General features: G+C 52.1%; 3 protein-coding genes across 8 annotated transcripts in view; 1 reads left to right on the top strand and 2 right to left on the bottom strand.

The window, feature by feature from the left end:
- Positions 1–26,933, top strand: part of ILF2 (interleukin enhancer binding factor 2) — a 270,325-nt gene that overhangs the window by 39,714 nt on the left and 203,678 nt on the right. The window lies entirely within an intron of this gene.
- On the bottom strand, positions 3,807–14,470 carry CHTOP (chromatin target of PRMT1). Of its 6 annotated transcripts, none has more exons than XM_075071034.1 (7): positions 14,328–14,447; positions 12,675–12,756; positions 11,004–11,157; positions 7,730–7,913; positions 7,463–7,600; positions 6,646–6,679; positions 3,807–5,132 (listed from the first exon to the last, which is right to left on the bottom strand). In XM_075071034.1, the coding sequence occupies exons 2-7, from the start codon at positions 12,737–12,739 to the stop codon at positions 5,000–5,002; spliced, it is 708 nt and encodes a 235-aa protein (XP_074927135.1). In that variant the 5' UTR covers positions 12,740–12,756; positions 14,328–14,447; the 3' UTR covers positions 3,807–4,999. The 6 variants fall into 6 exon arrangements, with proteins under 6 accessions (XP_074927135.1, XP_032649527.1, XP_032649523.1 ...); XM_032793636.2 differs by having other exon boundaries at positions 7,730–7,916; XM_032793632.2 differs by lacking the exon at positions 6,646–6,679 and having other exon boundaries at positions 7,730–7,916; positions 14,328–14,470.
- Positions 18,365–26,933, bottom strand: part of S100A1 (S100 calcium binding protein A1) — a 10,537-nt gene continuing 1,968 nt past the window's right edge. The window contains exons 2-3 of the mRNA XM_032793631.2: positions 19,169–19,319; positions 18,365–18,629 (exon numbers count right to left, since the gene is read on the bottom strand). Of these exons, the coding sequence (XP_032649522.1) occupies positions 18,486–18,629; positions 19,169–19,309 (285 nt within the window). The 5' untranslated portion in view covers positions 19,310–19,319 and the 3' untranslated portion in view covers positions 18,365–18,485. The remainder of the gene's footprint in view (positions 18,630–19,168; positions 19,320–26,933) is intronic.

Raw genomic sequence — 26,933 nt, forward strand, 5'->3', positions numbered from 1 at the left:
GGGCAGTGAGTGGGGCCAGCAGCAGGGCTGGGGGGGGCTAGGGGGAACCCAGGTTCTGGAGCTGGGCAGGAGGCAATGAGTGAGGTTAGCAGCAGGGCTGGAGGGGGAAGTGAGTGGGGCACCATCAGGGCTCAGGGGTGTAGGGAGAACCCAAGCTCTGGAGCTGGGCAGGGGACAGTGAGTGGGGCCAGCAGCAGGGCTGGGGAAATCCAGGTTCTGGAGCTGGGCAGGGGGCAGTGAATGGGACCAGCAGCAGGGCTGGGGGGGGCAGGGGGCAGTGAGTGGGGCCAGCAGCAGGAATGGGGGGACTGGGGGAAAACCAGGTTCTGGAGCTGGGGAGGGGGCAGTGAGTAGGGTTAGCAGCAGGGCTGGGGGGCGGGAAGTGAGTGGGGCATCATCAGGGCTCAAGGGTGTGGGGGGAACCCAAGCTCTGGAGCTGGGCAGGTGGCAGTGAGTGGGGCTAGCAGCAGGGTGGGGGGGAACCCAGGCTCTGGAGCTGGGCAGGGGGCAGTGACTGGGGTTAGCAGCAGGCGTGGGTGGGGGAGAGACCCAGCCTCTGGGGCAGGGCTGCAGCGAGCAGCCTCAGGCTGCACTGGAGGGGACTGAGGCCAGGGGACCCAGAACAATGGGGGAAAGTGGCAGTTTGTAGCTGCCTCCCTCTAGCACCAGCCACTCGTCTTTCCACCTGGCCCCACAGCCAGGAATGGCTTTTGTGCAGCATGACTCCCTCCTTGCTCCCAGCAGAGCTGGCAATGCCTGGGCTCCACCACAGCCCCAGCAGGCCAGAGGGACCTTAACAACAGTGGGGTTTAGCCCAGATTTTGACCCAAAAGGCTGAGAGGAGAGGGGAAGGGAGAGCAGCAGGGAGCCCAAGGGGGTGGGGGCCAGCGCTATCCTCTTCTCCTGGAGTTTCAGCTGCTCCACTTAGATTGTTGACACTATTTTCACTAGGCAACTTTTGCTGCCAGTAATTGAGGGCAGTGAGACAAGGGCAGAGCTATAGACTCAGGCCTGTCTGTCTACACTTGGGGGTGTTTCACTGGTAGTTATACTGCTGCACTGGAAGGTTTTGCTGCGGTTAAATCTGTCTAAAAGTGCTTCTGTCTGCACAGCACAGTAACGCGTTTAACAGGGCTTCCACCAGCAGAGCTAGGTCAGTAAAACAATCACACGCCTATCTGCCATGCCTGTGGGAGAACTTCAGGTCAGGCTGAAATCCTGGTCTTCCTGAGGCAGAAAAGGATGTTCCTCCCCTGGGGTAATTATAGACAGGAGGTAAAAGCCAAGTCAAGGCGCCGTAAATTTAACACATTAGCAGCTCAAGGTAAACGTTAGGCTCTCGCTCGTGTTTACCTTATCCTGCTAGCACTGGGGAAAACCACAAGCTGCCTTGTCTTCACTAGGATTTTACCACATGTGTAGCTAAGCCCTGGTAAGAATTATTTTCCTGCTGTGGGTGCACCCTGAGCCCCCACTGACCCATCTCATGCATGAGTGGTCCCATGGAGCTCAGTAGGGCTTCTCCTGTGTTGGGAGGGCCCCACTGTTGTCATTAAAAACCCTTGTTCTTCGAACCCTCCTGGCCTCAGAGTCAGCCTGTAACTATTGGACATTAGGATGGAAGTGTCCTAGTGAGGTTATCCCCACACTGGGTCTTCTTGCACCTTTCCTCTGCTGTAGCTGATACTGGCCCGTCAGATGGGATGCAGGACTAGATGGACCACAGGTCTGATCCAGGCTGGGAGTTCCAAGCTCAGGCTAAGCTGTGTGGTTGTTTCTGTTTCCCCTGGGGAGAGCTGAGGGCATGCCCCACACTGCCCTATAGCAGCTTCCTGCCTGTGGCCAACATGCAGGCTGATGCAGAAGGTGCAATGGACCATACCCACCAGCTTTCCTAGGCACCACAGGCCATTCCTCAGTTAAGGCTGTCTGGCCCCTGCTGGGAGTGGGGGGGTCACACAGTGACAGCTAAGCCCCGCCGGCAGGACTCACTTCACTTTTTTGTTTTTAAATAAAAAATGCCAGAGCTGATGAGAGATGCAGCCCTGAGAGCCAACCTGATCCACAGAAGAGGAGCGGTAGGTCCAGCCTTGCAGGAAGACACCTCTAGGATAACAGTCCCCAGGCCTGCTGCTTCTTTGGGGGCCCTCTTAAGACTGTCAGTCTCCTAGACAGACCCATATGTAGTTGGAACTACTCAGCAGAATCTCACTGTACATAGACCCAGAGGCTCCATAGCCCATTAGCAAGCCCATTCCCCTGCCAAACGACACCTCCCCCCTTCCCCGCTACTCACTTGGAGCCTTGTCAAAAGAAAACTAAAAATACCCAGTAAAGTCTCGCATTAGTTGCAGGTAGGTGAATTTACTCTATCAGTTTAAAGGCACTGGTGATATATAGATTTGGAAGGGGGAGGATGATGTGTGTCTTATGAGCTCAATCCACCACAAAACACTGTTCAGAAAGCCAGAGATGTGGGGAAAATTTGGCTGGAACAAGCTTTGAGAAGCCTTCTCACTGGCAGAGCTGCAGCAGCACCTAGTGACTGGATAAGTTGGGCAAGCTCACTCAGCATTTCAATGTTTAAATTGAGATGTACAGAGAACCTGGGTAGTGCCAGGGCTTGCTTTTCATGAACGGTATTGGTAGTCTGAAGCCTAGGCTCCTTTCTATTCAGGGAGTATTTCAGCTCAGCATTCAAAGAATTTAAGGGAACAAGGCAAACATTTTTCTGTTCAAACAGTAAGACTAGACGCAGCACAGTAAATAGACAACAGTAAAGAGTTTGATGTCTTATTTATAGTGTCCCCTTCTCATAACTCAGTCACTTTAATCTTTCAGGTTTCATATGCCCATTCCTGAAGCAGCAGCATGCTGTGATGTTTGCACCTAACCCTGTCCTGCAGTCTCTGCCACCCAAATAGAGGAAAATTAACACAACATAAGTGTTGGGGGCTGTGTTAGCACCTCGTGTCCCTTGAATGACTAAGATATATCATTTTTAAACAAGTATCTTCAACTGGCAACCTTAAAGCACTGGCAGCAGGGGTTAGGGGGACAGTATTTTCAAGACAAAGATAACTGGAGGTTAGGGAAGAAACATCCTATAGCAGTACTGAAATCTACTGGCCCCACTAGTAAAGCAGATCCTTCTTGAAAGTGCAAACGCTCAGTTACATCACAGCATTAAAGCGTGTGAAAAGGCAGCTGGCAGTCTGAATGCCCTTACATACTATAGTAATTATCACAGGCAGACACAGCCATAATCAAGGAAAGCTGAGGAGAAATGTCAGTTTCCTTCTTTGAACTGGTATACAGGAAGCCCTGGGACTTACCCACAATTGGCTCCTGAAAATTGTGTGGTAAGTTGAAACATTGTAACCGCAATCCACTCCATTGCTGGACTGAGCATTGTAGTCAAAACCAAATGTAAGATGAATCAGGGTGTCAACTCAGAAACGTTGCAAGTGCCATTTGTCTCGTAAGTCAAATGACAAGGATGCCCTGTACAAATTAGCTGGGAGCCCTGGATAAGCAACAGCTTGCATAACAAAGGGGGGACCAGGCAGTCCCCTACCCCATGAGAACAGGGGATTTAGATGAAATTCCAGCTATAATGGACTGCCAGCCACTGGAGAGGAAGCTGTTCTAACCGTAGTTGTGATGTTCCATTCAGGAGAGAATGATCGTTTACTGTCTTCTCATATCCACTAGAAAAGTTATTCATCCCACAGACTTTACTATCAACAATTAATGCTTGAGAATACCATTCTTACAACTTACTGCATTTAAAAAAATCCACAACGTCCACATATTGTTTTTATAATTGTTTCTCCTTTGTCACAACGAATGAGAAATACAAGATTCCATTGAAACTGGAACAGTTCACAGGATGGTTGAACTTAAATCTTCGGGGGAGGGGGTGGGGATAGGGACGAAGGCAAACCCCTTCTCAACTTCTAAAGCCAACCTAGGTTAAATGCACCACAGACGCCACCAAAGTTGGTCTGGATTGAAAATTCAGTTTTGGTTACACTGAAAGGTAACAGCACTTGTTGATAAAACCAATTTTGGACCCAGGATTTTGGAGAGACTATTCTACCCATGATTTTCTTTCAGGCATCATTAATGTGCTTGTTTCAAGATCCTTAAAACAGAAGCTAGTTCTTTTTCTAGATTTTGGTACACAGAAGCCATTAGTGCCATCCCTTCAAACATGATACAAAATAAATTCAAATTTTATCTGAAAAACAGCCTTTAACCTGGAAAATCCTCTCTAGCTAGCAACCAGTGGGAATGAACTTTCGGTACAAAATAAAAGACTGACATGTCTATCTTTCTTAACTTGAATTTGATTGATTAGGGAGTCCTGGAGGGAGATGTTTTGGTATGTTTACTTCAAATGAGTTATTGCAACAATAAAACTGCAAATGCGGATATTTACCCTTTAGCCACACTATGGGATCAACTCCTACCCTGAAACAAACCATGAAGAGTAAGAGGCAGGTATAACCATGTGATCCCCCAGTTTGTGTTCCGCACCAACGAGCACTTCACCTAAAAATGCACAGATTGTGGCATACATGCAGCATTTTCCCTTCATAAACACAAAGGAACTTAGTGTGCCATCGCAGCCAGGCTGGCGTGCCGAGCACACCCCTGCACTGATGTCAGTAGCTGTATCTGCAGCTCGTCTGTCACATTCATGTTCAGAGTAGTTAGGAAAAATTATAAAAAACAATCCAAAAAAGGTTTCATACAACATATAGTATCAAAATGTAAGAGAAACATACTAAAATCTGATCTCTTGTTAGAACAGAGCCACCCCTGTTCCTGCAGGTCCTTCCAGCATGAATCAGGTTTTTCCATTTTTAGCTTATGGGCATTGACATACACATTAACTTCAATGAGAGTCTATCAGAAGGACCTTCAGTCATTGGTTTCTGGATCTGTCTGAGCCATGTAAGCATCCAGCTCAGCATCGAGGTGTCCTTTCGTTTTAGACATGTAAGCATCTAATTGGTTGTCCAGTTGTTCCTTGGTCAACGCAGGACGTGCAGACCCTCTTCCTCGTCCTCTGCCTCTGCCACGACCACCGAAGCCCCCTCTTCCCCGGCCGGCCATGCCACGACCTTACAGTGAAACAAGATTACAGTTACACACCACACTGGAATGCACCGCCAGACTCGGACAGAGGGAGCAAACATTAAGGATCTGACCTAATCCCACCGATGAGAGTTTAGCTACAGCTGCCCGTGCGCCCTCAACTCACCACCCCATACTACCTAGACAAGGCAACAGTTGGGTAGGCAGTCCACTGAAGAAGCACTCAGGTACATAACAGCACCCAATGTAGAGACCACTGAGTGGCACACTGTACACTACATGGTATGCGAGAGAGCCACGTGCAAGGTGGAGACAGCTGGTGGCCAACGGTGCTGCTTCTGCTACTGACCAGATCAGCCCCTTAGTCAAGTCACTCTCCTGGTTGTCTCTCTCCTTGTGCATCAAGTGTCTGTTCAAATCTCTGGACAACTGTCTCCCCACAGTATCTCTGCTCTCAGTTCATCCTCCAACCTCATTATACTCGTCCATATCCATATCCTATTACCTCGCACGCTGCCCCCAACCCTGTGCATGGGATATTTTCCTTTCTCCGGTGTGACAAGCACCCTCTTTTCCTCCTTTAAACCCACTTCCATGAACCTTCCTACATCTGTCTCCTTCTCACAGAGCTTCTCGTGTTTCCCTGAGCTATAGGCAAGTTTATCTGAATCACACCAAACTCTTGAGTGGAGACCTTTTCTTTAAACCCATTTTGTAAAGCACCACATATCTTTACTGCACTCTAAATACACGCGTCTACTTTACGTAGTATGAGAACTAATGACTTTCTACTTGTGGACAAGTTACAAACTATTTGTCACAGTAAACAGGAAGTTTTCTCCTTTGAACAAGTATAAATAATCTAGTGTTGCACCAGACCCTGCTATTGCAATGCCAGTCATCTAGAATTACTGAGCGAGACTTAAAGAATGTTTTTTGCAGCTGAGCCCAAGCAGACCCAACAGGTGGTGTGGAATATTTTTTGTATACCTGTTACATATCAAAGCCCTAATGATCCTGTGCCCCTCCGGGAGACAGTGGCAGCCCATACAGTGCTGAAACTCCATACAGTGTATGTACTTTTAAAAGCAGCAAAGACTCCACTGCCTGAGATGGCGTTTGAAGTTGCAGTCTTGTACAGTGCTGTGTGTGCCCATCAGCATCAAGGCAGGGTCCATAGGGCAGCCCCATGGTACACTTTACATTGCTTGGTACCATTTTAGCCTGGCATTAAACCCTAACACACACTAGTGCCTTGATGCATCAGACAGTTACTAGCCAAGTATAAACAGCATTTATTCCCCACCACCCTTCCTATCAAGCTTTAGAGAAAGCAGCAATGCCATTAACAATTAGGAATAAGCTTGCTCGATACATATCCCATCAATTTTACATTAGGTGTCAAACTAGTTCTGAGGGACCTGTTTCGGCATTAAAACACACTAGGACTGAATTAATGTCATTCAACAAGGAAGACAAGGAAATAATATTAAATCTCCAATGTTAATTCACAAAAGCAAGGAAGTTGTAGGTTCTTACCTGCCATTTGCCCCCGCATCTAGGAACACAGGTGCTGCAAAGAAACCAATGGGCCTTTTGCTAAAATAAAAAGCCACAGCATGTGGCTCAGTGTGCTCTGATCACTGTGATATCCCATTTGAGAATTCTCTAGTTTGGGCATTAAATGATTCCACTAGGTCAGCTCCGATTGCAGCCTACATTTGTTCTAGTGCCAATCCCGTTTGGGGACTGTTGTAATTTAATACTTTGCACTATTTAAGGAACAGATTCCATTTCAAACTCCCAGTGAACTAATAAAACCAGGGCCTGAAAAATTTCCACTTAAGCAGCAAGTAGGACACTTCCCTGTTGAGGCTGGAGGCCTAAGCCCTCAGGTTCTGCATAATTTAGACTTTCGCTTAAGGAATGTGCACCATATGGTTGTGAAGGTTACACTTCATTCCTGATTGGAAAGTGAAACAATGCAGAGTCGTTTGTACAGAAATTGCACCAGTGCCTTTGCCACTATTCAAAGCCTCACCAAGGAGGAGCGTGATACTGACAAGACTCTGGTCAGTTTCACCACCACTATCCACAACCCTCTGGGAAGCAATGACACCAACTAGGATCTGGCCTTTCAGCACAAATGTTGCTAAAACCAACAGTTCAGAAAATGAAAATGTGTTTGTATCCACTGTACAGCATAGTATCAAACAAGTGTATCTTTATGGTGGAGATTCTACTTCACAGGTGATAATATACATTATATTTTAACCAAGAAGATGCAAGTTAAAGGTTGCTTCAGATTCTTCTCTAAACAATACCCTCATGCCTTCCCAGATGTCAGCACACTAACCTCTGCCACCAATTCCTCCACGACCCATGGCTCCTCTGCCTAGACCACCTCTCCCAGGTCCACCACGACCTCTAATGCCACCTCTTCTCAGGCCCATTCTAGGGGATACACCACGTCCTCCTCGAAGTAAACTCTGACCTTTAATGGGGTGAGGAAAAAAAGTCAAGCAGGTAATCAAAACAAGAAGCTAGCTGTCAAACTTCGCAAGAAGTCATTGAATATCCTCCCCCAGGGATATTTTATTTCCCATATTAACAATATACTCACCTCTGAGGGGAATGCCTCCTCTCAGCAACGCCCTCGCTCCACGTCCACCACGCATGGCTCCTCGTGGTAAACCTCTCTGACCCATAGGTAGCCCTCGTCCTCCAACAGCTCCACGAGCCAGGGGTCCTGCTGGCCGGCCTAATCGTGCCTGGATGTTACTTTTACCCAGGCGCTGCTTTAAGCTCTTCTGGAATGAAAGTTTTTTTAAAAACAGGAACGTCATGTAGCTATCAGGGAGTTATCATGCAACTGGCATAGATGGAAGCAGATACCTCCACCAGCAAAGGAGGAAGCAGAATCTAGACAGGGCCCAAGACCCACTGCAAAGTATTTAGGTCTCAAGAAAGATCTTGTCTAGAGAGGGCCAGTCTGTCAAGTGTAAGCCCAGCTAAGAAGTGAAACAGACATCTAATCTCCAAGGTGGGCTGCAGCCTTCCCTTTGAGAAAGGTGCTCAGGAACGAGTGATGAGCCTGCTGCAAACGTCTAGAGAAAAAGTTAGATCGTCTACAGCCAGCAGAATTGTGCACTCAGCCTCTGATAATTATATGCCCAAAGTTTCAAATCCAGTAATCTCACTGGAACAATCTTATGTCTAGATTTCCCCAGACATCCACAGAGACTAAACCCTTCCATATTTGTCTTTATAAGCTAGCACAAACAGGAATATTCACCCCCTCCAAAACAACTGCATTAAGCTCCAACTTAAAAACCACAAGAGCCAAGAAATTCAGAGTTAAGACCAAGATTGTTTTCTCCTCTCAAATGACTAATAACTCAGTGCAAGGCAGTTAAGGAAACACTTAGACCCACTTTATACCACACAGCCCAATATATTTTGGGCTTAATTTTCAGATTTGTTTGCATTATACCATACATTTGGTTCTTTGTGTCAAACAAATTTTAAAGCTGCTTTCATCCAACCCCTTCTCTGGAGAGCGGCCAGCAGGGGCTAGAATGATGTTAGATATCTGCTGTCTTCGAGTACAATCGTAAGATTTCAGGCATTTCACAGTTTTAGGCAGTATAACAGCTTTTAGATGAACCACAACAGGTCTACAATACCCAATTCTTTACCCTGTGCAGCCAAACCTGCCCCCTGTACTATCTGAATTGGAACAGGACACTGAAGCACATCGGCTGCCACTTGGTGTAACACAGGAAGGGATGGTCATGCAGTAGGGGAAACGGTGCTGACCTGAGCGAAGTAGGGTGGGTAGTGAGGTTGAAAGTTCATAGCTGTGACTGCATGGCCTCCCAATGGTGCACAAGACCCTAATATTCTTCACAGGATGCTCCTCCAGAGGAACAGTCCCTGCTCCCCTACGTACCAGCGAATAGACTTTCCAAAGTCAATTAGTGATGACTGCTGAAGAGCAACCCAACACTACTAGAGTCCCCGAATTCTCCCAGAAGAACACATTGCAGCTGTCATCTTTAATAAGGAGGTGTGACCCATAGAGGCCACCAGTCCTAGTATGCAATGCTCTACTCGATCTGCTGGCTCTATCTCCACATGAGATTTACTTGTACGCATTTCCATAATGCTCCTCAAGGCAGCCAAGTTCCTCAACGTGAGAAAGGGCATTAGAGGGAGGTTGTACTCCAGGCTCTACAGGCAGCTCTGGACCCCCGCAACCTACGCTGACTGAGAAGGAGCTATGCTCTACCTTCTTTTCCATCGGAAGTTCAAACATGAACCTCAAACCCAATATACATTTTGATCTTGAACTGCGGAGCAAGATCCAGAACTGTGTTTAATCCTAAAAGGTAGTGTGTATATGTGCACGTGTGTGCACAAGGTTCCAATGAAAAAGTGAAACAGGTGCCAGTGAAGTAAAGTGAAAGGGTCTGTATTTCCTCACACAGATTCAGCCACTCACTGACTCCGCAAACAAAGGGAACAACGTACTTTAGGAAATGAGACTTGCCTATCCTTTCATATCACTGGTGAAGCCCTTATGAGATTATATTATAAACCCCTTCCGTGGAAACATAAATTATTCATATAGAGAGCTTTTGTTTAGAAGCTCCAGACAAAGTTTCCCTTACTAGCACCTGGTTCTGATTTTAGGGACAGCAGGCTCCTGGGCTCTGAGTGCAATGTAGTTACATTCCTTTTCATGAAAGAACAAACACCAAACTCCAGCACAAGAGTCAGATAAAGATTGTAGTTATGTGACAAAGCCGCTCAAATAGAACCTTCCACAGTTCTCTCCTAGTGTGCCCAAAGATGTCCGGGATTATATTTAACGACTACTGTATTTGAGTCATGCAAGGCTGCTATTTAAAGCTAACAAACAGCAGTGTAGCAGGACCCTCCAGACCCATGTTTTAATTATTTCCATGGACCATACATACACAAATTTCAGGAGAAACTCTCCAAATCTCTCTCTGCACTAACAGTTATACAGCACGTTACGTTCTTTACAGTTTGAGATACTCTGATAAGAAGCACTTTGCACAGTAACATAGCTAACTGCCTCTTGGGCCCCATATTCTAATCACTATCTTATCAATGAGGGCTCACATCTAGCAGACCCCATTCACTGAGCAATGCACAGGTACTATTTAAATGTGATGTACAACTCAATATGAATACACCGTGCTCAGATCTGCTGTTCCACACTGGACCTTCAAATGGATGCCAACTTTTGGGCTGCTCAGTAGCATACTGCTCTGGTCAGTCTATGGGGATAACAGGAATAGTAAGATTCTTGTTACTTCAGCAAGAATTTATGAGAAACCAAGAACTCTTTTAGTTCCTGTAGTTCTTGTTCAGACAACTGCTGGCAATAGCATAAAACAAAGGGGGGGGAAAAAAAAGGCAGACCCAGCCCCCTCAAAAAAAGAAAAAAAGAAGGCACTAACAGGGAACAAGAGCTAACACGTTGCAATACGAAAGCAGCTACATAAAGGCATTAAGAATTCAGCAGATCCAGAAAACTGGAATCAGACCATTTAGGTGGGGGAGAAGGAAAAAGCTGTGAAATTTCAGGTTGTCCTCTCTTCTGGGAAAATAGCAAAAGAGGAGATTTAAACAAACAATAACCAATAGAAGACATGACAGACTAACTGAACTAAATAGTATTAATTAACAACCTATAAAGCATTACTTATCTGCAGTGACAATCTGAAATTCTCTTGAAGTTCCTCCAAACATTCTCAGCTCTTACTTTCAAGCGACATCTTGAAAAATTCTCATATCCTGAAAAGCCACCAGCTGCTGACAGGCATCATCAACTGTCTGCAGTGCAATAGGACACCTTCTCTCACCTGCTTAAGCTTCAAGGCAGCCTGAACAGAAGGTCTATTCTCCATCTGCTGGGCCAGTCTTCTGTTTCTGGCACTGGCCAGTTGCTGCTGCTGCTGCATGGTAGCCCGAATATTCACTGGCATCGGCTGTTTGTTCTTCAGCATATTAGTAAAGCTTCAAGGTCGAACAAAATGGGTGTTTAAATAAAGTTTTATTACAAACATTTATGGCATTTCATGGCTCTCAAGACTGGAGCTCCAGATCCCATGAACTTTATGTAAAAAGTGGCACACTTAGATCATGTCATATGCGAGTTATGTATTCTTTGTTTTCCACAAATGTGCTAGAATAGGAAATGCAGATTTGTATAAGTGCAACACATTAATTCAAAAGTGATAAAGTTTTAAGTTATTGCTTTTAAAGGTAAAAGAAGTTATGAAAAACAAGCAACAAGCAGAAATGGCCATGAGAGACAGGAGAAGACATTACAACGAAACAGGAAAGCAAACTGAAATCTTAATGCAAAAGCCAAGACAGATAGTTTAGAAGGGAAACTGTTTAATAGTCTGAGGGGAGTAAGCATATTTATGAGTCGCATCACTCTGACAACAGAAAATCAAGGGTCTGGCATAATACTTATAAGGAGGACAATTCTATCACCATAAGAGATGCCAACATATGAGTGCATTCGTTTAGACTACAATTTCGCTGGTATTTCAGAATTTCTTTGGTGCATTAGGGATTTTCTGCCTTTAAAAATTATGTGGTGTGAACGTACCACCAGGAACGTAGGCTTCCTTACTAGTAATCAGTGTCTACAGTATCCCAATAGCTACAAATAATGAAATTAAGCACTACAAAGTGCTCAATGTGGTCTGGCTGGAACTAACAAAATTAACAGCCAGGTAACTCCCCTGCACCCTAACGATCTGCCTGCCCAGCCATAAATCACAAGCACTGGCAAAGACTACCGCTCACTGCAGTGAACACTGGAATAGGGACTGCATATAAACGGCTTCATTTTTCCTTGGCTTAATGATATTAACATTTAACCGGAGAGTGAGTTAGTGAGAAAGTGAAATATGAACAGAAGCTTCACTGTTAGTTCATCACTATAGATTTGCAAAAGCTTAATGGCATGAAAGAGCAGAGGGCTCTTTAAGAGAGAAAATAAAAAGCAGTGCCAAGAAAGGAAAGCGATGGAGACGAAGCAAAGCATTTGCCTCTTACAAGGCCCAAGAACATTGTTAAAGGGCCTCTGGGCTGGTTTGGTGGCCTGCTGCATGCCTCTTACAGGCCAGACCACATGCGTGTGTCTCCTTGGACAAAGCAGCAAGCCTTCTGCAGCTTCGGTAACATGCTACCATGCTGCAGTGGTCAACTATATAAAATGTAAAAACGTGGAAGAAAAAGGGAGGGTGCGAGGTTTCTCTTTTTTTAATAAGACATCCCACCACATTTACGTCTCATATAGTTTACTATTAACAGCTACTGACAAAATCCTCCAAAATAATGGCCCTTTGAACCTCGTGTACCACATTTGTTGCAGCTTAAGACAGAGGTGCATAGCCACCTGCTTCTTTTTTAGTTAGGTTAAAACAGGGCAGAAACCATGTTGGTTTTGGACACTGGACACAGTGACAATTAAGTAAAAATTTCTTATGAGCTGAAGTTGCTGTTGGCTTCCTCACCGCTCGTTCAGAGACATCTTGGTGGTGCTCTTTAGCACAACCTTTGGCGCTGACTGCGCAGCCATCTTCAGATCACGATCGTCTGAAACAAACAATAGCTAGATTTAGTAAGAAGAACTGAGCCCATGAAATTATTTGGCTAGATTTTCCATGCCAAACTTGTGTGTGTGGAGACAGCCAAGAACCATGTAAATCAATGATGTGACTGCGCTAGCAGTGCATTTCACAGCATCATGAAACATCCTAAAAGGTAAGTTTCAATAAACTAGTTGAGTTATGCTATCTCATCTCTCAACTGTGTGTCAGATTAATGCCACAGAAACATTAAATTCCACTTTCACTGAAGATCTCACCTATGTATGCCATTAACAGCCTGGTGAAGATCATTTCTAACTGGCTGGTTTCAATGAGGTTATGTTTTTCTAAGCAGGAGAGCAGTAGGAATTAATCTTTCTGATCCTGGATTCAGTTTCTAATACACTAGGCTGAGGGTTCTCAAACTGGGAGTTGGGACCCCTCAAGGGGCCGTGAAATTATTACATGGGGGGGTCACAGGCTGTCAGCCTCCACCTGAAACCCTGCTTTGCCTCCAGCATGTATAATGGTGTTAAATACATTTTAAAAGTGTTTACCTTATAACGAGGGGTCGCTTTGTGAAAGGGGTCACCACTTGAGAACCACTGCACTAGACATTAAGGCTCTGGATGCAATATTTCCTCTATCCAAGTTATGACCTCAGCTGGAACTGAGGCATCACTTGTCAGACCCTAGCCAAATTACGCCAATGCTCCCTCCTCTGCAAGCAGCCCCGGCACAGCGCAGGTATGAGGCGTGCCAAGCACTAGGCTGATGGCCTAGGGAAGGGGCTATGCCCCGCATCTGCACGCCAAACATACTATGAGCTTATTCAACATTTCTGCTGTTTACAGAGCAGTTATGGCCCATCCACGCCGCAGCCCAATACCCCAGCAGTCAGATACACTAGTGATGTCCACCGCTTGCTCGGACAGGGATAGTCTTTGAGAGGGCGGGACAGTTACCTCCATTTTCAGACACTTAGGTCCCCCCCACCCCAGCGACTGAACAGGCAGTTCACAGAGAGCCTAACGCGGTTCTCCAGCAAACAATCCCCGTCCCAGGGGGCAGGGAAGCACAACAGCAACAAAGCTGGAATTTACTTAGTGCCTTTTGAACCACTGCGCGGCCAGGGCCCAAGCCCGAGAGAGATTTTGGCCACCAAGGGAGGCGGACAGCGATCCCCGAGGGAAGGTCGGGGCCGCGCCAGCCATTCAGCTTTATTATTAGCCACACACCTAATGCGGGGAGCAAGTCCCAGACGGCAGCGCCCCGAGCCACCGAGATGGGGCGCAAGGGGGGAGCGGCGGAGCCCCCTGCATAGGGCAGCTCGCAACGAGGGGGGCAGGGAGGCCCGGCCCCGCGAGCCCCGGTGCCCGGCCCCGCAGGGCGGGAAGGCTGCTGGCCTCAAGCGGGGGGGTCTCTGCTGGGCTGATCTCCCCAGGCCCGCTGCCCGGGCCCGCTCAAGGGAGGAGTCGCCGGGCCGGGGCCAGCCCCCGCCGTGATCACAGCACCCCGTGAGCCCCGCCTCAGCCGGGCCCTGCCCCGCTCTCCCTGCCCCCAGAGCCCCTCTGTCACCGAAGCAGACGGTCGCCAGGACTCCGGGCGCGGCTGCAGGGCGGGGATGGGGCGCGGGGCTGGCTCCGTGGGGCTCCGTCCCCTCCGCCCGCTCCCCGCTGCACTCGCTCTCGAGCGCCGAAAACAAAATGGCCGCCGCTTCCTTCCCTACTCCCCCCGCGCGCAGAGCCGGGGAAAATGGCGACCGGCCGCCTCGTTTTGCGCAGCCGCGAGAACGCGCCCACGTGACTCTTCTCGCCCCTTGCGGGGCCTTGCGCCACGTGATCACTCCCGCTCGCCCCCTCCCCCTGGGGGGCTGAGCCACGTGACCACTCCCTTTTCGGGAGGGGCGGTTAGGGGCGGGGCTTGGTACAGTGGGCGGGGCCTGCCAGGGCCTCATGGGCGGAGCCTTGGATCTGAGTGGGGGTGTGGGCTGAGGGCCCCAGGATGGGGTGGGTAGGTTGGGATATGGGGCCTCATGGGCAGAGCCTTGTATTGGAGTGGGGGACAGGTTGGGATATAGGGGTTCATGGGGCAGAGGCCGGGAGGGCCTCATGGGCAGAGCTATGGATCTGAGGGGGGATGGGGGCTGAGGGCCCCAGGAAGGGGGAGAGGCTGGGATAGGGGGGGCTTTGGGCAGAGGCTTGGAGAGCCTCATGAGCAAAGCCTTGTATTGGAGTGGGGGGCAGCAGCTTGGGATATAGGGGGCTTGGGGCAGAAGGCAGGGCCCCAGGCCTGAGGAGTTGCAGCTCAGGGCCCTAGTGCAGCTGGGGGGTACCCTGGGCGGGAAGGGGGGCATGGATTGTGGCCCCAAGGTGGCTGTGAGGCCTGGGCTGGGTGGAGGGAGCCCACTTGTGGGAGTCCTGGGGTTTGACTTCTCTGGAAGCAGCTGGGTATGGGGGGCTCCCCTGCTCTGGCTGGGATAACCTGGCAGCCGTTGTTCCTCTGTAGGGTGGGTGGTGGGCTAGGAGAACCATGCCCCCAAAGCCGTTCCAGCACGTGGCTGCTTCTGTGTGAGGGTTGGGGGGCAGGGTTAGGATCTCATGCTAGGTCCATATTCAGACCCAACCCCAGGTGACAGTGACCATCAGCAAAGGCCTCTGGGACTGAACTCCCCCTCGGGCTCCCATAAGGGGATCCCCCAGGGTTGGATGATTAGCATGCTGCGTGGATGAAACCCGCACTTCCTATGAGTTATCGATCAGATAGATGATTGTGGCCCTTCACCCAACCCGGCTCAGAGGTCAGAAGTCCTTGGCCCAAGCCCTCCCCGCTCATGACACCAAAATAAGTCCAGTTGATTGTACAGATCTGTGTAATATGAAATTCCTCCAGCCTACTCGGCTCAGCAGCAAGCCAGCTAGCAGCATTGACACAACTCCCTCACAAATCCGCTTCTGTGTCAGCTGGACAGCTGACATCTCCCAGAGCTATTGGCTCAGGCTGTCTGCAGAGGCACAGGTCGATGCATCAGTTACACTCCATTCATGGTTTGCAGATTTTCTTCAAAATGACGTGGGTTTATTTAAAATGAAGGCTTCAAGTGTAGTGCATGAGATGCCAACCATCAGGAGAAAGTCTCAGCTTGCAAAGTTGCCAGCCCATTCACCATTCTGGGCCTGCCAAGGGGGTGAAACTGGCAGCAAAATGGTAAAAACTAAGAAAAAGAAAATAAGGCTCTCTCCCATGGATGTTGATCCCCATTGAATTACTCCACGTGTGCACCAGCACTGCAGAGGGCAGAGTTCAGTGCTCCGTTGCTTCAACTGGCAGTGGCACCATCAGTTTCTAATCAAGATTTGTGCATTCCTGGGAGAATGCACCCGCTAGTGTCCTTGTGGCTTTGTATTTGCAGAAGCGAGCGGCCGTGGTGAAGAATATTGTGTGTGTTACACATGCAGCATTAGTGCCAACCTCAAGCTTTCAAAAATCGTGGGTCAGCCCTCAAAAAATCCTGAGAGTGGATTAAAAATGCTGAGATTTTAAAACGTAATCAGCGTGAAGTTCTTTCTATTTCGCTGCTGGTTCTGGAGCCTTTAGGGTTGCATTGATTCACGTTCTCTAGCTTTTCTCTGCAACCCCAAGGATTTTTGTCTGTAAATGAAAGCTGAGAGCATCCTGCTATCTCCTAACTCCAGGAGCCGGGACTTTAAGAAAAACATCAAATATCAGGAGGCTAATGATAAAATCAGGGGCAGCTCCAGGCCCCAGCATGTCAAGCGCGTGCTTGGGGCAGCATGCCGCGGGGGGCGCTCTGCCGGTTTCCGGGAGGGCAGCAGGCAGGCAGCCAGCCTTCGGTGGCATGCCTGCGGAGGGTCCACTGGTCCCACGGCTTTGGTGGAACCGTGGGACCAGCGGAGCCTCCGCAGGCATGCCTGTAGGAGGTCCACCGGAGCCGCGGGACCAGCAACCGGCAGAGTGCCCCCCTCGGCATGCTGCCGTGCTTGGGGCAGCAAAATGTCTAGAGCCGCCCCTGGATGAAATCACCATACTTGGCAACATTGCCTGGGGGATCACAGTTAATATCACTTTCACTATGGAAAAACAATTAAAAAAGATGTTTTAAACAAGCCCTTGACTGGCTTATCACGTTCTTTCTTGCTTAGTGGGCCTGATTCTCCTGCTCCGTAACTCCACTGACTGCAGTGGGTTTAGTCCTAGCTTACATTGTTGTCAGAGAACTCTCACATCCCACCGAGTACTTGTGTTCCCTTGAAATGTGGTGGGTTTGTCTCTGTGGCTACGACAGATCAGTTTATTATCTGCTGCTAGGGGTTCAATGCCGTTTTCTGCATCACAGGCTTCGATCTTCTCTTTTGCAAAGGGTAGGAAGGGAAGATGAGAACCTGCTGCAAAGAACAGGGGCTGCCTGAGCTCACCATCAGATTCTTTGGGTTCACAGGTTCAAATCCAACCTGATTCTCTCCAGTCCTTTTGCTTTCTGCTCACAGATGCATCAGTCTCTGTGCAGTTTGGTTGCCTCTGATGAGCTTGTCAATGCTGAGCTTCTGTCAGCTTTGTACAGACATTAATGATGCCAGGGCATTCTTCCTAAAGATTCCCTCCGCTCGCCTAATTCTTGTCAAGGCTCTCCCCCTCTGTTCCTGACCGTTGTGCACAGATGACCACCCTCCACCCCAGAGGTGGCTGCAGCTCAGGAGAATCGGTATCTAGTTTGCAAAGTGCTTTGGCACCATCCCAGAGAAGCGTCAAATCCGCAGAATGGGTGGGCGGCTGCGGAGCTATGTGTCTGTGACACTCAGTGTCAGCCCCGCTAGCCACCCTGCGCTGCGTGCGGCTCAGCCGGTACCAATCAGAGGAGGCTGTTTATTGGGCTCCTGACCGCTCCCAGCTCTTGGGAAGGGAGCTAGGAACAGGTTCTTCCCCTTGGGGAATGGGCGCAGCACCTTATTTGTGGATTTCCTACCACCCCAGCAGGAGGCTGTCCAGCCACCACCTGTCACCCACATTTCTCTTGCCCCTTTTCCTCCGCCTTGTGTCCCCATTTCCCTCCCAGCAGGCTCCTGCCTCCTTTTCCTGCTTCGGGCCCTGTGCTACATGCTGCCAGCTACGAATGGGCATGAATGTGGGAAGAGAAAGGGCCAAACTAGCCTCTGCGGTGATCCTGGCTGAGGCACTTGGGTTACGCCAGAGCTTACAGCCTGTGCTCTCAGCCCAGAGGCGAGGGCAAGCGAAGGGACAAGGCCTGGGGATGGGGCAGCTGCTTGGCTCATGGGTCAGAGGAGGAGGGTCTGAGAGGCCCGGTGGGAAGGGGTGTGGAGAGCAAAGGGGTGTGTGTCTCGCTGGTGGCCGAGGTGACCGGAGAGGCGACTCTCCTGGAAATGGATGACTCATGCCCCCCCCAGGGAACCCCTGAGGCTGAGGGCCCTGAGCTCAGCCCCACAGGCCAGAGCATGACCTCCACCCTTTTCTAACACCAGGGATAATGTCGACTTGGGGAGCAGGCGCTCCCCCTTGCCCCACTGCAGCAGTGTGCCTTCCCCACGCTGCTCAGCTGCACTCCCAGGCTCCGAGGAAGGGGCGGGACACTGGGGTGGGTTCAGTGCCTTTAATGAGTAGCTCTGTCTAGCTGGTTAGAGGAGATGTGGGCAGCTGGCTCAGAATGGGGTTGGAGGGCTGTGCGGCTCTAGGGGGCTCCAGGCGGTGCAGGCTCCTTGCTCAGGTGTCCTCCCAGAAAAAGGAGTTGCAGGCCACGGTGAGAGCAGCCACCAGCACCACGTACTCCTTGAAATCCACCTCCCCGTCACCGTTCTCATCCAGGTCCTGCATGATGCCATCCACAGTGCCCGTGTCCTTCTGGGTCTGCAGCGGAGACACCCCCGGGGGAGGCAGGGTTAGCGTGTGGGGCCACCCCTATGGGAGAGGAAAGGGGCCCAGATGGCTGGAGGGATCCCCAGTGACAGGCCCTTGTCCTGTGCTCAGGACAAGCCAGAGAGCGAGTGGGAAACTGGAGGCATGAGCTATCTGCCTGGCCCTGGGTGGAGGAGGAGAGGGCAGGGGTCAGCGGGGAGGGGAAGGGTTAGAGCTGAAGTGGGGGAGGAGAAGCAATTAGGAGCCCACGAGGTTAGAGAGGAATGTTGGAAAACTTCATACCAGAGAGACCCATCAGCCTGGGCGGGGCTGGGCATGTGGGATCCTTCTCCGGCCCAAGCCCGAGGGAACAGCCGTCCTGCCCCAGGCCCTGGCATGGCTCTACCGCTGGCGACCACCCACGAGAGGGGAGGCCAGCGCCTGTGGGGGAGCGACGGCCCAGGGGTCCCTGTGCTGGAATGGTGGGGGCACCCAGTGCCTGAGGCAGTCCCCTAGGCCTGCCTGCTTCTACCCCCGGGGCTGGTCCCTACCTCCAGGAAGCAGCCCAGCTCTGTCTGCAGCAGCTCCTTCAGCTCCTTCTTGCTCAGCTTGCGCTTGTCACCCTCCTTGCCCGAGTAGTTGTGGAAGACGGTGATCAGCCCCTCCATGGCACGCTCCAGCTCAGAGGTCATTGCGCTGGCTCTGCAAGAAGCACCTCGAAGGGCTGAGGATCCTGGAGCCCAGATGGGGGGCTGGGGAAGGGCACAGCCTCACCCTGCTAGTGTGCCTGGAGGGACCCATGGGTGGGGACAGCGGCCTGTGGGGCCCAGCCAGCCCCTGGTCTCTTCACAGAGGCTGCCAATGTGGGGCCAAGTAGCAGTGGTGGTTCTGGGGATGGGTGCACCTGGGAACCTGGCTGGGATTCAGGCCACCAAAGAGCCACAAGCCAGGAGACCCCCTGCCCCACGCCGCATGGGGGTCAGCCCCATTCTCGTGCCACAGGGTTTGCTGTGGCAGAAAGGCCAACGCGAGGGACCGAGGAAGGATGAACAGGCCCCGCAAGGGGCAGGGCAGGATCAGGCCCTGCAGCCAGCCAGTCCCCCAGGGAAACTTTTGGGACAGCAGTGGCACCTGCCCAGATGGGGCCTTCCTGTCCCTACTCCCCTCTGCCCCAGGCCAGGGGCCTTGTGGAGTGGAGGGGTCAGAAGGTGCCCATGGCACAAACGGGTTTGAAGCCCCCCTGACTTCTGGCTGCTCCCATCCCCACCTCCCACACAAAGCAAGCTCTGACCCAAGGCTATTGGTCCCCACCTGCCTGGCAGTGTCCAGAGCTGGAGGACAGCTGCCAGCCCCCCTAGAAAAGCCCTGACCCAACCAGAGCAAAGGGGGCCAGATCAGAGCAGGGGTGACACCTCTGGAGGGAATCACTGGCAGTAGCCCTTCACTCCTGTAGAGCCACCCAGCCCCTGGGCTCACCTGGGCTTCCCCCCACCCCATATAGCCACCTGGCCCCTAGGCTCACCTGGGCTCCCCTGCACAGCCAGCTGGCTCCACACTCTTGCAGAGTGAACCTGAGTTGGCTGGTCAGTCACTTTAAATAAGAGCCAAGCCTCCCTCCCTTCAGGAGGATCTGATACTAGAGACTGGACAGCTGATGCTGGTCCAGTGCTCACCTGATTTAAAGGGACAGAGACAGCAGAGGGCCTGGTTGTAGTAGGGGAGCTCCATCCGTGTGAGGGGCTGCACAGACTGTAACGCGCATGCAAGCACACGGAGCTACGTGTGTCTCGCCTCTCCCTGCATGTGCACACGCCCTCTGCCTCGTCTCAGCCCCACGAGAGACGCCAACGCAGGGTTCGAATTTTCAGTAGGGCCCAGAAGACAATAAACGTGTGCTTGGAAGAGAATCCACTGGGGCACAAATCAGTCAACATTTGATGCTGAAGGACCCCCCCACCCCTGCCAGCCAAGGCCAATTGAGGGGCGGGGGTGATCCATGGGGCTAATCCGGGAGCAGCAGTTGTGAGGGGCGCAGGCAGCTGCATAGATCCCACTGACCCCATTCCTCAGTGGGGCCTCAACAACAGGCCCCGTCTCCTCCACCAATGCCCTGGGACTGAAGCGGCAGCTGCTCAGATTCCCAGGCCCAAAGGGACCCCACAATCTCATCTGACCTCCTGCGTAGCCCAGGTCAGAGGATATCCCTGCCTTCATTCCTGCTGGAACCAGAGCAGAGCCCTTAGGAAAACATCCCAAAGACGGCCGCTGATGGAAAATCCCCCCAGCCCTTGGTAAATTGTCCCACTGGCTAATGACCCTCAACGTTAATGACCGGCACCTGATTTCCAGCCTGCGTTTGTCTAGCTTGAACCCCCAGCCACTGGGGCCAGCACAACGGTGCTCCAGTACTGGGGACCCAGGACTGCCGCAGGCTGGGGCTGTGACAGTATTTGGGGTCATTACCACAGCCAGCACAACAGTGTTACTCCAGCCCTATGTCTGAGTGTTACTCCAGTACCTTGGCTTGGCATTACTACAGTATGTGCGGGGTCGCTCTGCCAGATGGCTCAGCTCTGTTACTCCAGCACTGTGTCCGAGTGTTACTCCAGTACCTTGGCTTGGCATTACTACAGTATGTGCGGGGTCGCTCTGCCAGACAGCCCAGGGCTGTTACTCCAGCACTGTGTCTGAGTGTTACTCCAGTACCTTGCTTGGCATTACTACAGTATTTGTGGGGTTCGCACTGTACTAATGCGTAACCAGGATGGCCAGGGCTTCTTACTCCAGCAGCACGTGACGCGATTGTAGCCAGGTTATTATGCTATGGCATTCTAAAGTAATGCAGGGATCCACGCTGTGCCAAAACAGCCCCACCGCCTGTAACTCCAATACACTAATGTGGACAGCGTTAACGTGCGCCAGTACCTAAGGATGAGGCATTACTAAGTATTTGTGCGAGTCACTGATGGAGCCGAAGATGAACGCCAGGGGACTGTTAAACTCCAGCACTGTGTCGCGAAGTGTTATCAGACTCCCTTGGCTTGGCATTTACTAACAGTATTGTGGGGTCGCTGCGGGCCAGACGGCCCAGCCTCTTTACTCCAGCACTGTGTCGAGCGTTACTCCAGTACCTTGCTTGCATTGCGACAGTATTTGTGGGTCGCTGTTCCAACGGCCCAGCGCTTGTTAAACTCCAGCACTGTGTCCGAGTGTTACTCCCAGTACCTTGGCTTGGCACTTGCTAAACGTAAATGATATGTGGGTCGGCTGCGCCAGACTCGGACCCAGCGCTCGTTATTTTTTTCCCGCACTGTGCCGAGTGTTACTCAGACTGGCTTGGCATTACTACAGTATGTGCGGGGGTCGCTGCGCCAGGAGGGCCCAGTCTCTGGTTACTCAACGCTGTCCCGAGTGTACTCCAGGTAACCTTGCTTGGCAATTACACAGTATGTCGGGGGCCCCCCGCTCGCTCGCAGAGGGCCCAGCTCTGTTATCCAGCACTGTGTCCAGTGGTCTGCAGTTATCTTGGGACTTAGACTATTGGCTATCAGTATACTGTGTAGAGTCGCTGCTAAGCTATGCATGGCTCCAGCAACTATTCTACTGGCCCAGCACTTGTGTCTGAGTGGTCATTACTGACAGTACCTTGGCTGCATTCTACAACTACTTGGGAGATGCTGCGGCGCGCGCACTGTTAATGCCAGCCCTGATCCGAGTGTTTACTACACCCAGTACCTTGACCTTGCGCCTTACTACAAGTATTGCAGGGTCCTGTGCCAGATTGGCACAGGTGCTGTTATACTGCGCAACAGCTGTGTTCGAGTTATATATCCAGTAACCGAGCTTGGAACAGTTATACAGTAGTGTTGCGGGTCTGCTGCGCCAAGAACGGCTCAGCTCTGTTTACTCCAGACAGTGAGTGTCGTGTGTTACTTGCGATACCTTACTTGGCATTACTAACAGTATAGAATTGACGGGGTGTGCGACCAGAACAGCCTCCAGGGCTGTATACTAATCCGGAGGCACCGTAGGATTCGAGTGGTACTCAGTAACTGGCTTGACAATTACTGACAGTATAGGTGCAGGAGGTTAGACTGCAAATCGCAGAACGGCCGAAGCTCTGTTACTCCAGCACTTGAGTAGTTTCGAGTGGTACTCCAAGTCACCTTGGCTTCGGCAATTAGCTGAAAGTATTTAGCGGTCGTTGCGGCGAGAATGACCACCAGGAGGCTGTAACTCAAGCACTAGTTTCGCATGCTGGTACTCCGTACCTTGGCTTGACAACTTACTAAGTATTTGCGGGGTTTTCTGCTGCCAGACGGTTCCGGAGCTCTGTTCTCCAGCACTGTGTCTGAGTTTAACTCCAGATAAACTTGGCCTTGGCATTACTACAGTAATTGCGGGGTCGTTGCGGCAGATGCCAGCTTCTGTTACTCCAGCACTGATGTTCGATGTGGTAATTTGCCACGTACCCATTCAGGCTTGGCTTTACTAGCAGTATCTGCGGGGCTCGTTGCAGCAAGATGCCTCCAAGCTCTGTTACTACCCAAGCAGCTGTGTCCGAGTGTTATCCAGTACCGTGGCTGGGTGGTGACGAACAGTAGTGATTGCGGGTCGTTGGCACAAGAGAGCGCCCCAGAGGCGGGACTTATTACTATCTCGGCATCACCTTCATGGACTATGGTGCGGTGAGGAACCTACTCATGCGTATGTCTTGTGACTCTGAACCGGTGCCAAGCCGCTGTATGGCGCAGACGACCCTGTTACCATTCTCGTGCTTTCAACTCTGTCCGGTGCTGATAACGGACGGATATCGGCGGTGTCTCCTGGCATGCGCCTGCTTGACATGGGAGCCAAGCGTGCGTGTGGGGGAGCCCTAACAGGGTAAGAGACTCATCAGGCTCGCTCTCGCCCTAAAGCTGCAGGTGTGTATAAAAGGGCCCTGTGTCAATTTACAAACACTTTCACCTCTTGAAAGGTTGCACTGCAAGAGTAACAGCGGAAGAACCAGGAAAACGCAGATTCCTGCCCGGAGATCGGAGCTGATAGAGCAGGGCTCAAGCGCAGCTCCTGTTACAGAGAACGGCCTGTGAGAAACGCTGCCTAGGACGCGGGCAACAGGTTTGCTAGGCGGGACGTGCCAGCACCCACCTGGCAGGTGAGCCAAGGTGTGCTAATACCCGGGGGCTTCCGCACCATACCCTGAACTCATGCTCAAGGCAGAGTTCTCATACCCAGGGGCCAGCGCCCTGCGGAGTATGGTTTCAACCTATTCGAGTCCTCCCGCGCCATCTGCACGCCCCAAAGCACGCGCTTGGCATGCGGGGCACTGGAGCTCGCCCCTGGCTTAGGGGCGCTGTGCGGCAAGGGTAGTGGGGTGTGGGAAGTCCAGTACGGGGGCTCCCCTCGCCGTTCATGTGGCCCGGCCTGCGAGGGCGCTGTGCGGCAAGGGACGTGGGGGTCATGGGGGCCTGTCACCTCGCCGTCATGCTGTGCCCGGCCTAGGCACTAGGGGGCGCACACAGTGTGGCGCAGGGAGCTGGGGGATTCATAGGGGGCGCCGTTCTCCCCTCGCAGTTCAGTGAAGGGCCGGCTGTGCGCTAGGGGGCGCTGTGCGCGGCAGGGAGTGGGGGCACCACATAGGGGGGAGCTCTTCTCCCCTGCCGAGTCAGTGGCTGGCCCGGCTGCGCTAGGGGCGCTGTCGGCAGGGAGTGGGCTTCATAGGGGCGCTCCCTCGCGATCAGTGCTGGACCACGACTCTGGAGCGTAGGAGGCGCTGTGGGCATGGAGTGGGGTTGAAAAGAGGAGGCGCACTCCCACCTCGCCGTCTAGTGCTGGCCCGGACCCTGTCGCTGAGGGGGGCGCTGTGCGCAGGGAGTGGGGTTTCAATAGGGGCGCTCTCCTCGCCGTCAGTGCTGGCCCGGCCTGGCTGCTAGGGGCGCTGTGCGCAGGGAGTGGGGTTCATTAGGGGGCGCTCTCCCCCGCCGCAGTGCTCGCCCGGCCTGGCGCTAGGGGCGCTGTCGGGAGTGGGGTTCATAGGGGGCGCCTCCGCCTTCGCCGTCATGCTGGCCCGGCTGGCGCTAGGGCGCTGTGCGGCAGGAGTGGGTTCATAGGGCGCTCTCCCCTTCGCCGCAGTGCTGGCCCGGCCTGGCGCTAGGGGCGCTGTGCGGCAGGGAGTGGGGGTCAAGGGGCGCTCTCCCCTCGCCGTCAGTGAGCATGCGGCCTGCGCTAAGGGGCGCTGTGCGGCAGAGGAGAGTGGGGGAGTTCTAGGCGCGCTATCCGCCACGCCGTCAGATTGGCTGGCCCGCGCCTGGCGCTAGGGGCGCTGGCGGCAGGGAAGTGGGTGTTTCATAGGGGAGCGTCTTCTACCTCTGCCAGTCAGTGCGGGCCCGGCCTGGCGCATAGGGGCCTGGCATGAGAGTTTGCGGCAGAGGAAGTGGGGTTCATAGGGGCGCCCTCCCCTACGCCGTTCAGTGCTGGCCCGGCTGAGCGCTAGGGGGCGCTGTGGCGCGCAGGGAGTGGGGTTTCATAGTGGCGCTCTCTCCCTCGCCGTCAGTGATTGGCCGGCCTGGCGCTAGGGGGCGCCGTGCGAGCAGGAAGTGGTTCATGGGGTGCTCTCCTCACGTCAGTGTTGGCCCGGCCTGGCACTAGGGGGCGCTGTGTGGCAGGAATGCTGGTTTGTGCCAATGAGAAATCACGGAGGCCAGGCCGGGCTTCTGTTGTCACACGACCCCGGGTGGAAACCGACTGTGCTGACACTGAAAGCCGCAATGCACAGGCACTAAGTTTTGGAGCTAGATCATATCCTGGGAACCACTGCTGGTTCAGAATAATATACCACTCACGGCATTCCTTTCTTCCTCAGCCACACGCCCTTGCAGCTATGCAGATTCTGCATCACAGCCGGGTGAAATGTCTCGTCTAATCACGCGAGCTACCAACAGGGCTCATTTATAATCCTCTCTGCGGCTGCCCATGGCACACTCGTGGACCTCACCCCCTCTTTTTGTACGGCGGCTCCGGTACTGTCTGCTGTCACAGTCGTCTCTGCAGTTTACAGACAAGCCTCTCACAAACTATTCAAAAGCTCTGAGCGTCGCGTTGGACGAACGCATTCACCGTACCCGCATTTTCGACAGCATATTCGGCACTGCCGCCTGCGCCCATTCAAGCTAGGACCAAGATGCATCTTCGCTCACACAAAAAGTCTTCCGATAGTGACATTGTAAAGAGAATCTATACAACAGCCTGACGACGAACCGAGGGAGGCACATAAGCGTATTGTGGCAGCAGACGAACGGGCCTGCGAGAGGCGGGGAAAGCGGCGGACCTGGCCCTTTGATGAACAAAATGATCTTAAGTTGCTCTGAACACTGTGTGGTGCAGAATCAGTGTCCCCGAATCAGTTCTTTAAGTATCGTGGATGGGGGGATAAGAGGTGAGTGAAAGCTGCAGAACAAAGGGCCAGATGCTCACCAAATACTGCGCTCTGTCCTAGCAACTGATGGCCTGGAGGGCCCCCTTCGCAAAAGGTGAGCTGAGGTGTATGGACGTACAAAGGATCAGTTGCCTCCTGGGACACTGGAAAGGGCTGATAGCACAGAGAGGGGCTGGAGGGGGTTTTCATGTTGGAGTCGGCTGGGGACTGAGGAGTGAAGTGCAGACCGGGGTCTGCTCACTAGCCCTCCACACATGGACCCGTGCACAAGGTGTCGCGGTTCGCTATACCATACAAAGCTTGTTTTAAACCTGTATCCCTGTCACGGAATACACCTCTGTTTTCTGAGGTGGCTGAGAGTCACATCTAGCTGCTAAGAATGGGCAAGGAGAACAGGACACTGTGGCTTTTACCCAAAACCTACCGCTTGAAGGGACGGATCGCTGTGAGGAGCGCCGTAGAGGCAGAAAGGTATGGAGAGATCTCCACAGGAGAGACCACAGGGGTGAAAGCCGTGTGAGCTTCCTTGCCCTGAACAAGTCGCTCAAAAGGAGAGAGCTCAAAGTACTGCCTAGGCTTGTGGGGATGTTCAAGGAGCGATCACGCTGTGGCCTTCACAGTGACACATACGCAAGCCTGCCTCACAAAAGCTTCGAGTTGAAGCAGCACGAGCAAAGCACGAGGTGGGCAAGTCCCAAATGGGACAATATGTTTAGTTGCACCTTTTTAAACAAGCGATTACGCCCGCATGTTATGTCTCGTCCAGCACTCCACCACTATAGCTCCACACCACCTCTGGCCATGGGGATGGGTACCAACCGTGAACTAAAGCAGGTTTCTGGAGAGCAAGGATATTGCTGCTGCCTCTCTCTCCTCCT

This window comes from Chelonoidis abingdonii, chromosome 11 (genome assembly GCF_003597395.2).
Source record: "Chelonoidis abingdonii isolate Lonesome George chromosome 11, CheloAbing_2.0, whole genome shotgun sequence".
Taxonomy (NCBI): Eukaryota; Metazoa; Chordata; order Testudines; family Testudinidae; genus Chelonoidis; species Chelonoidis abingdonii.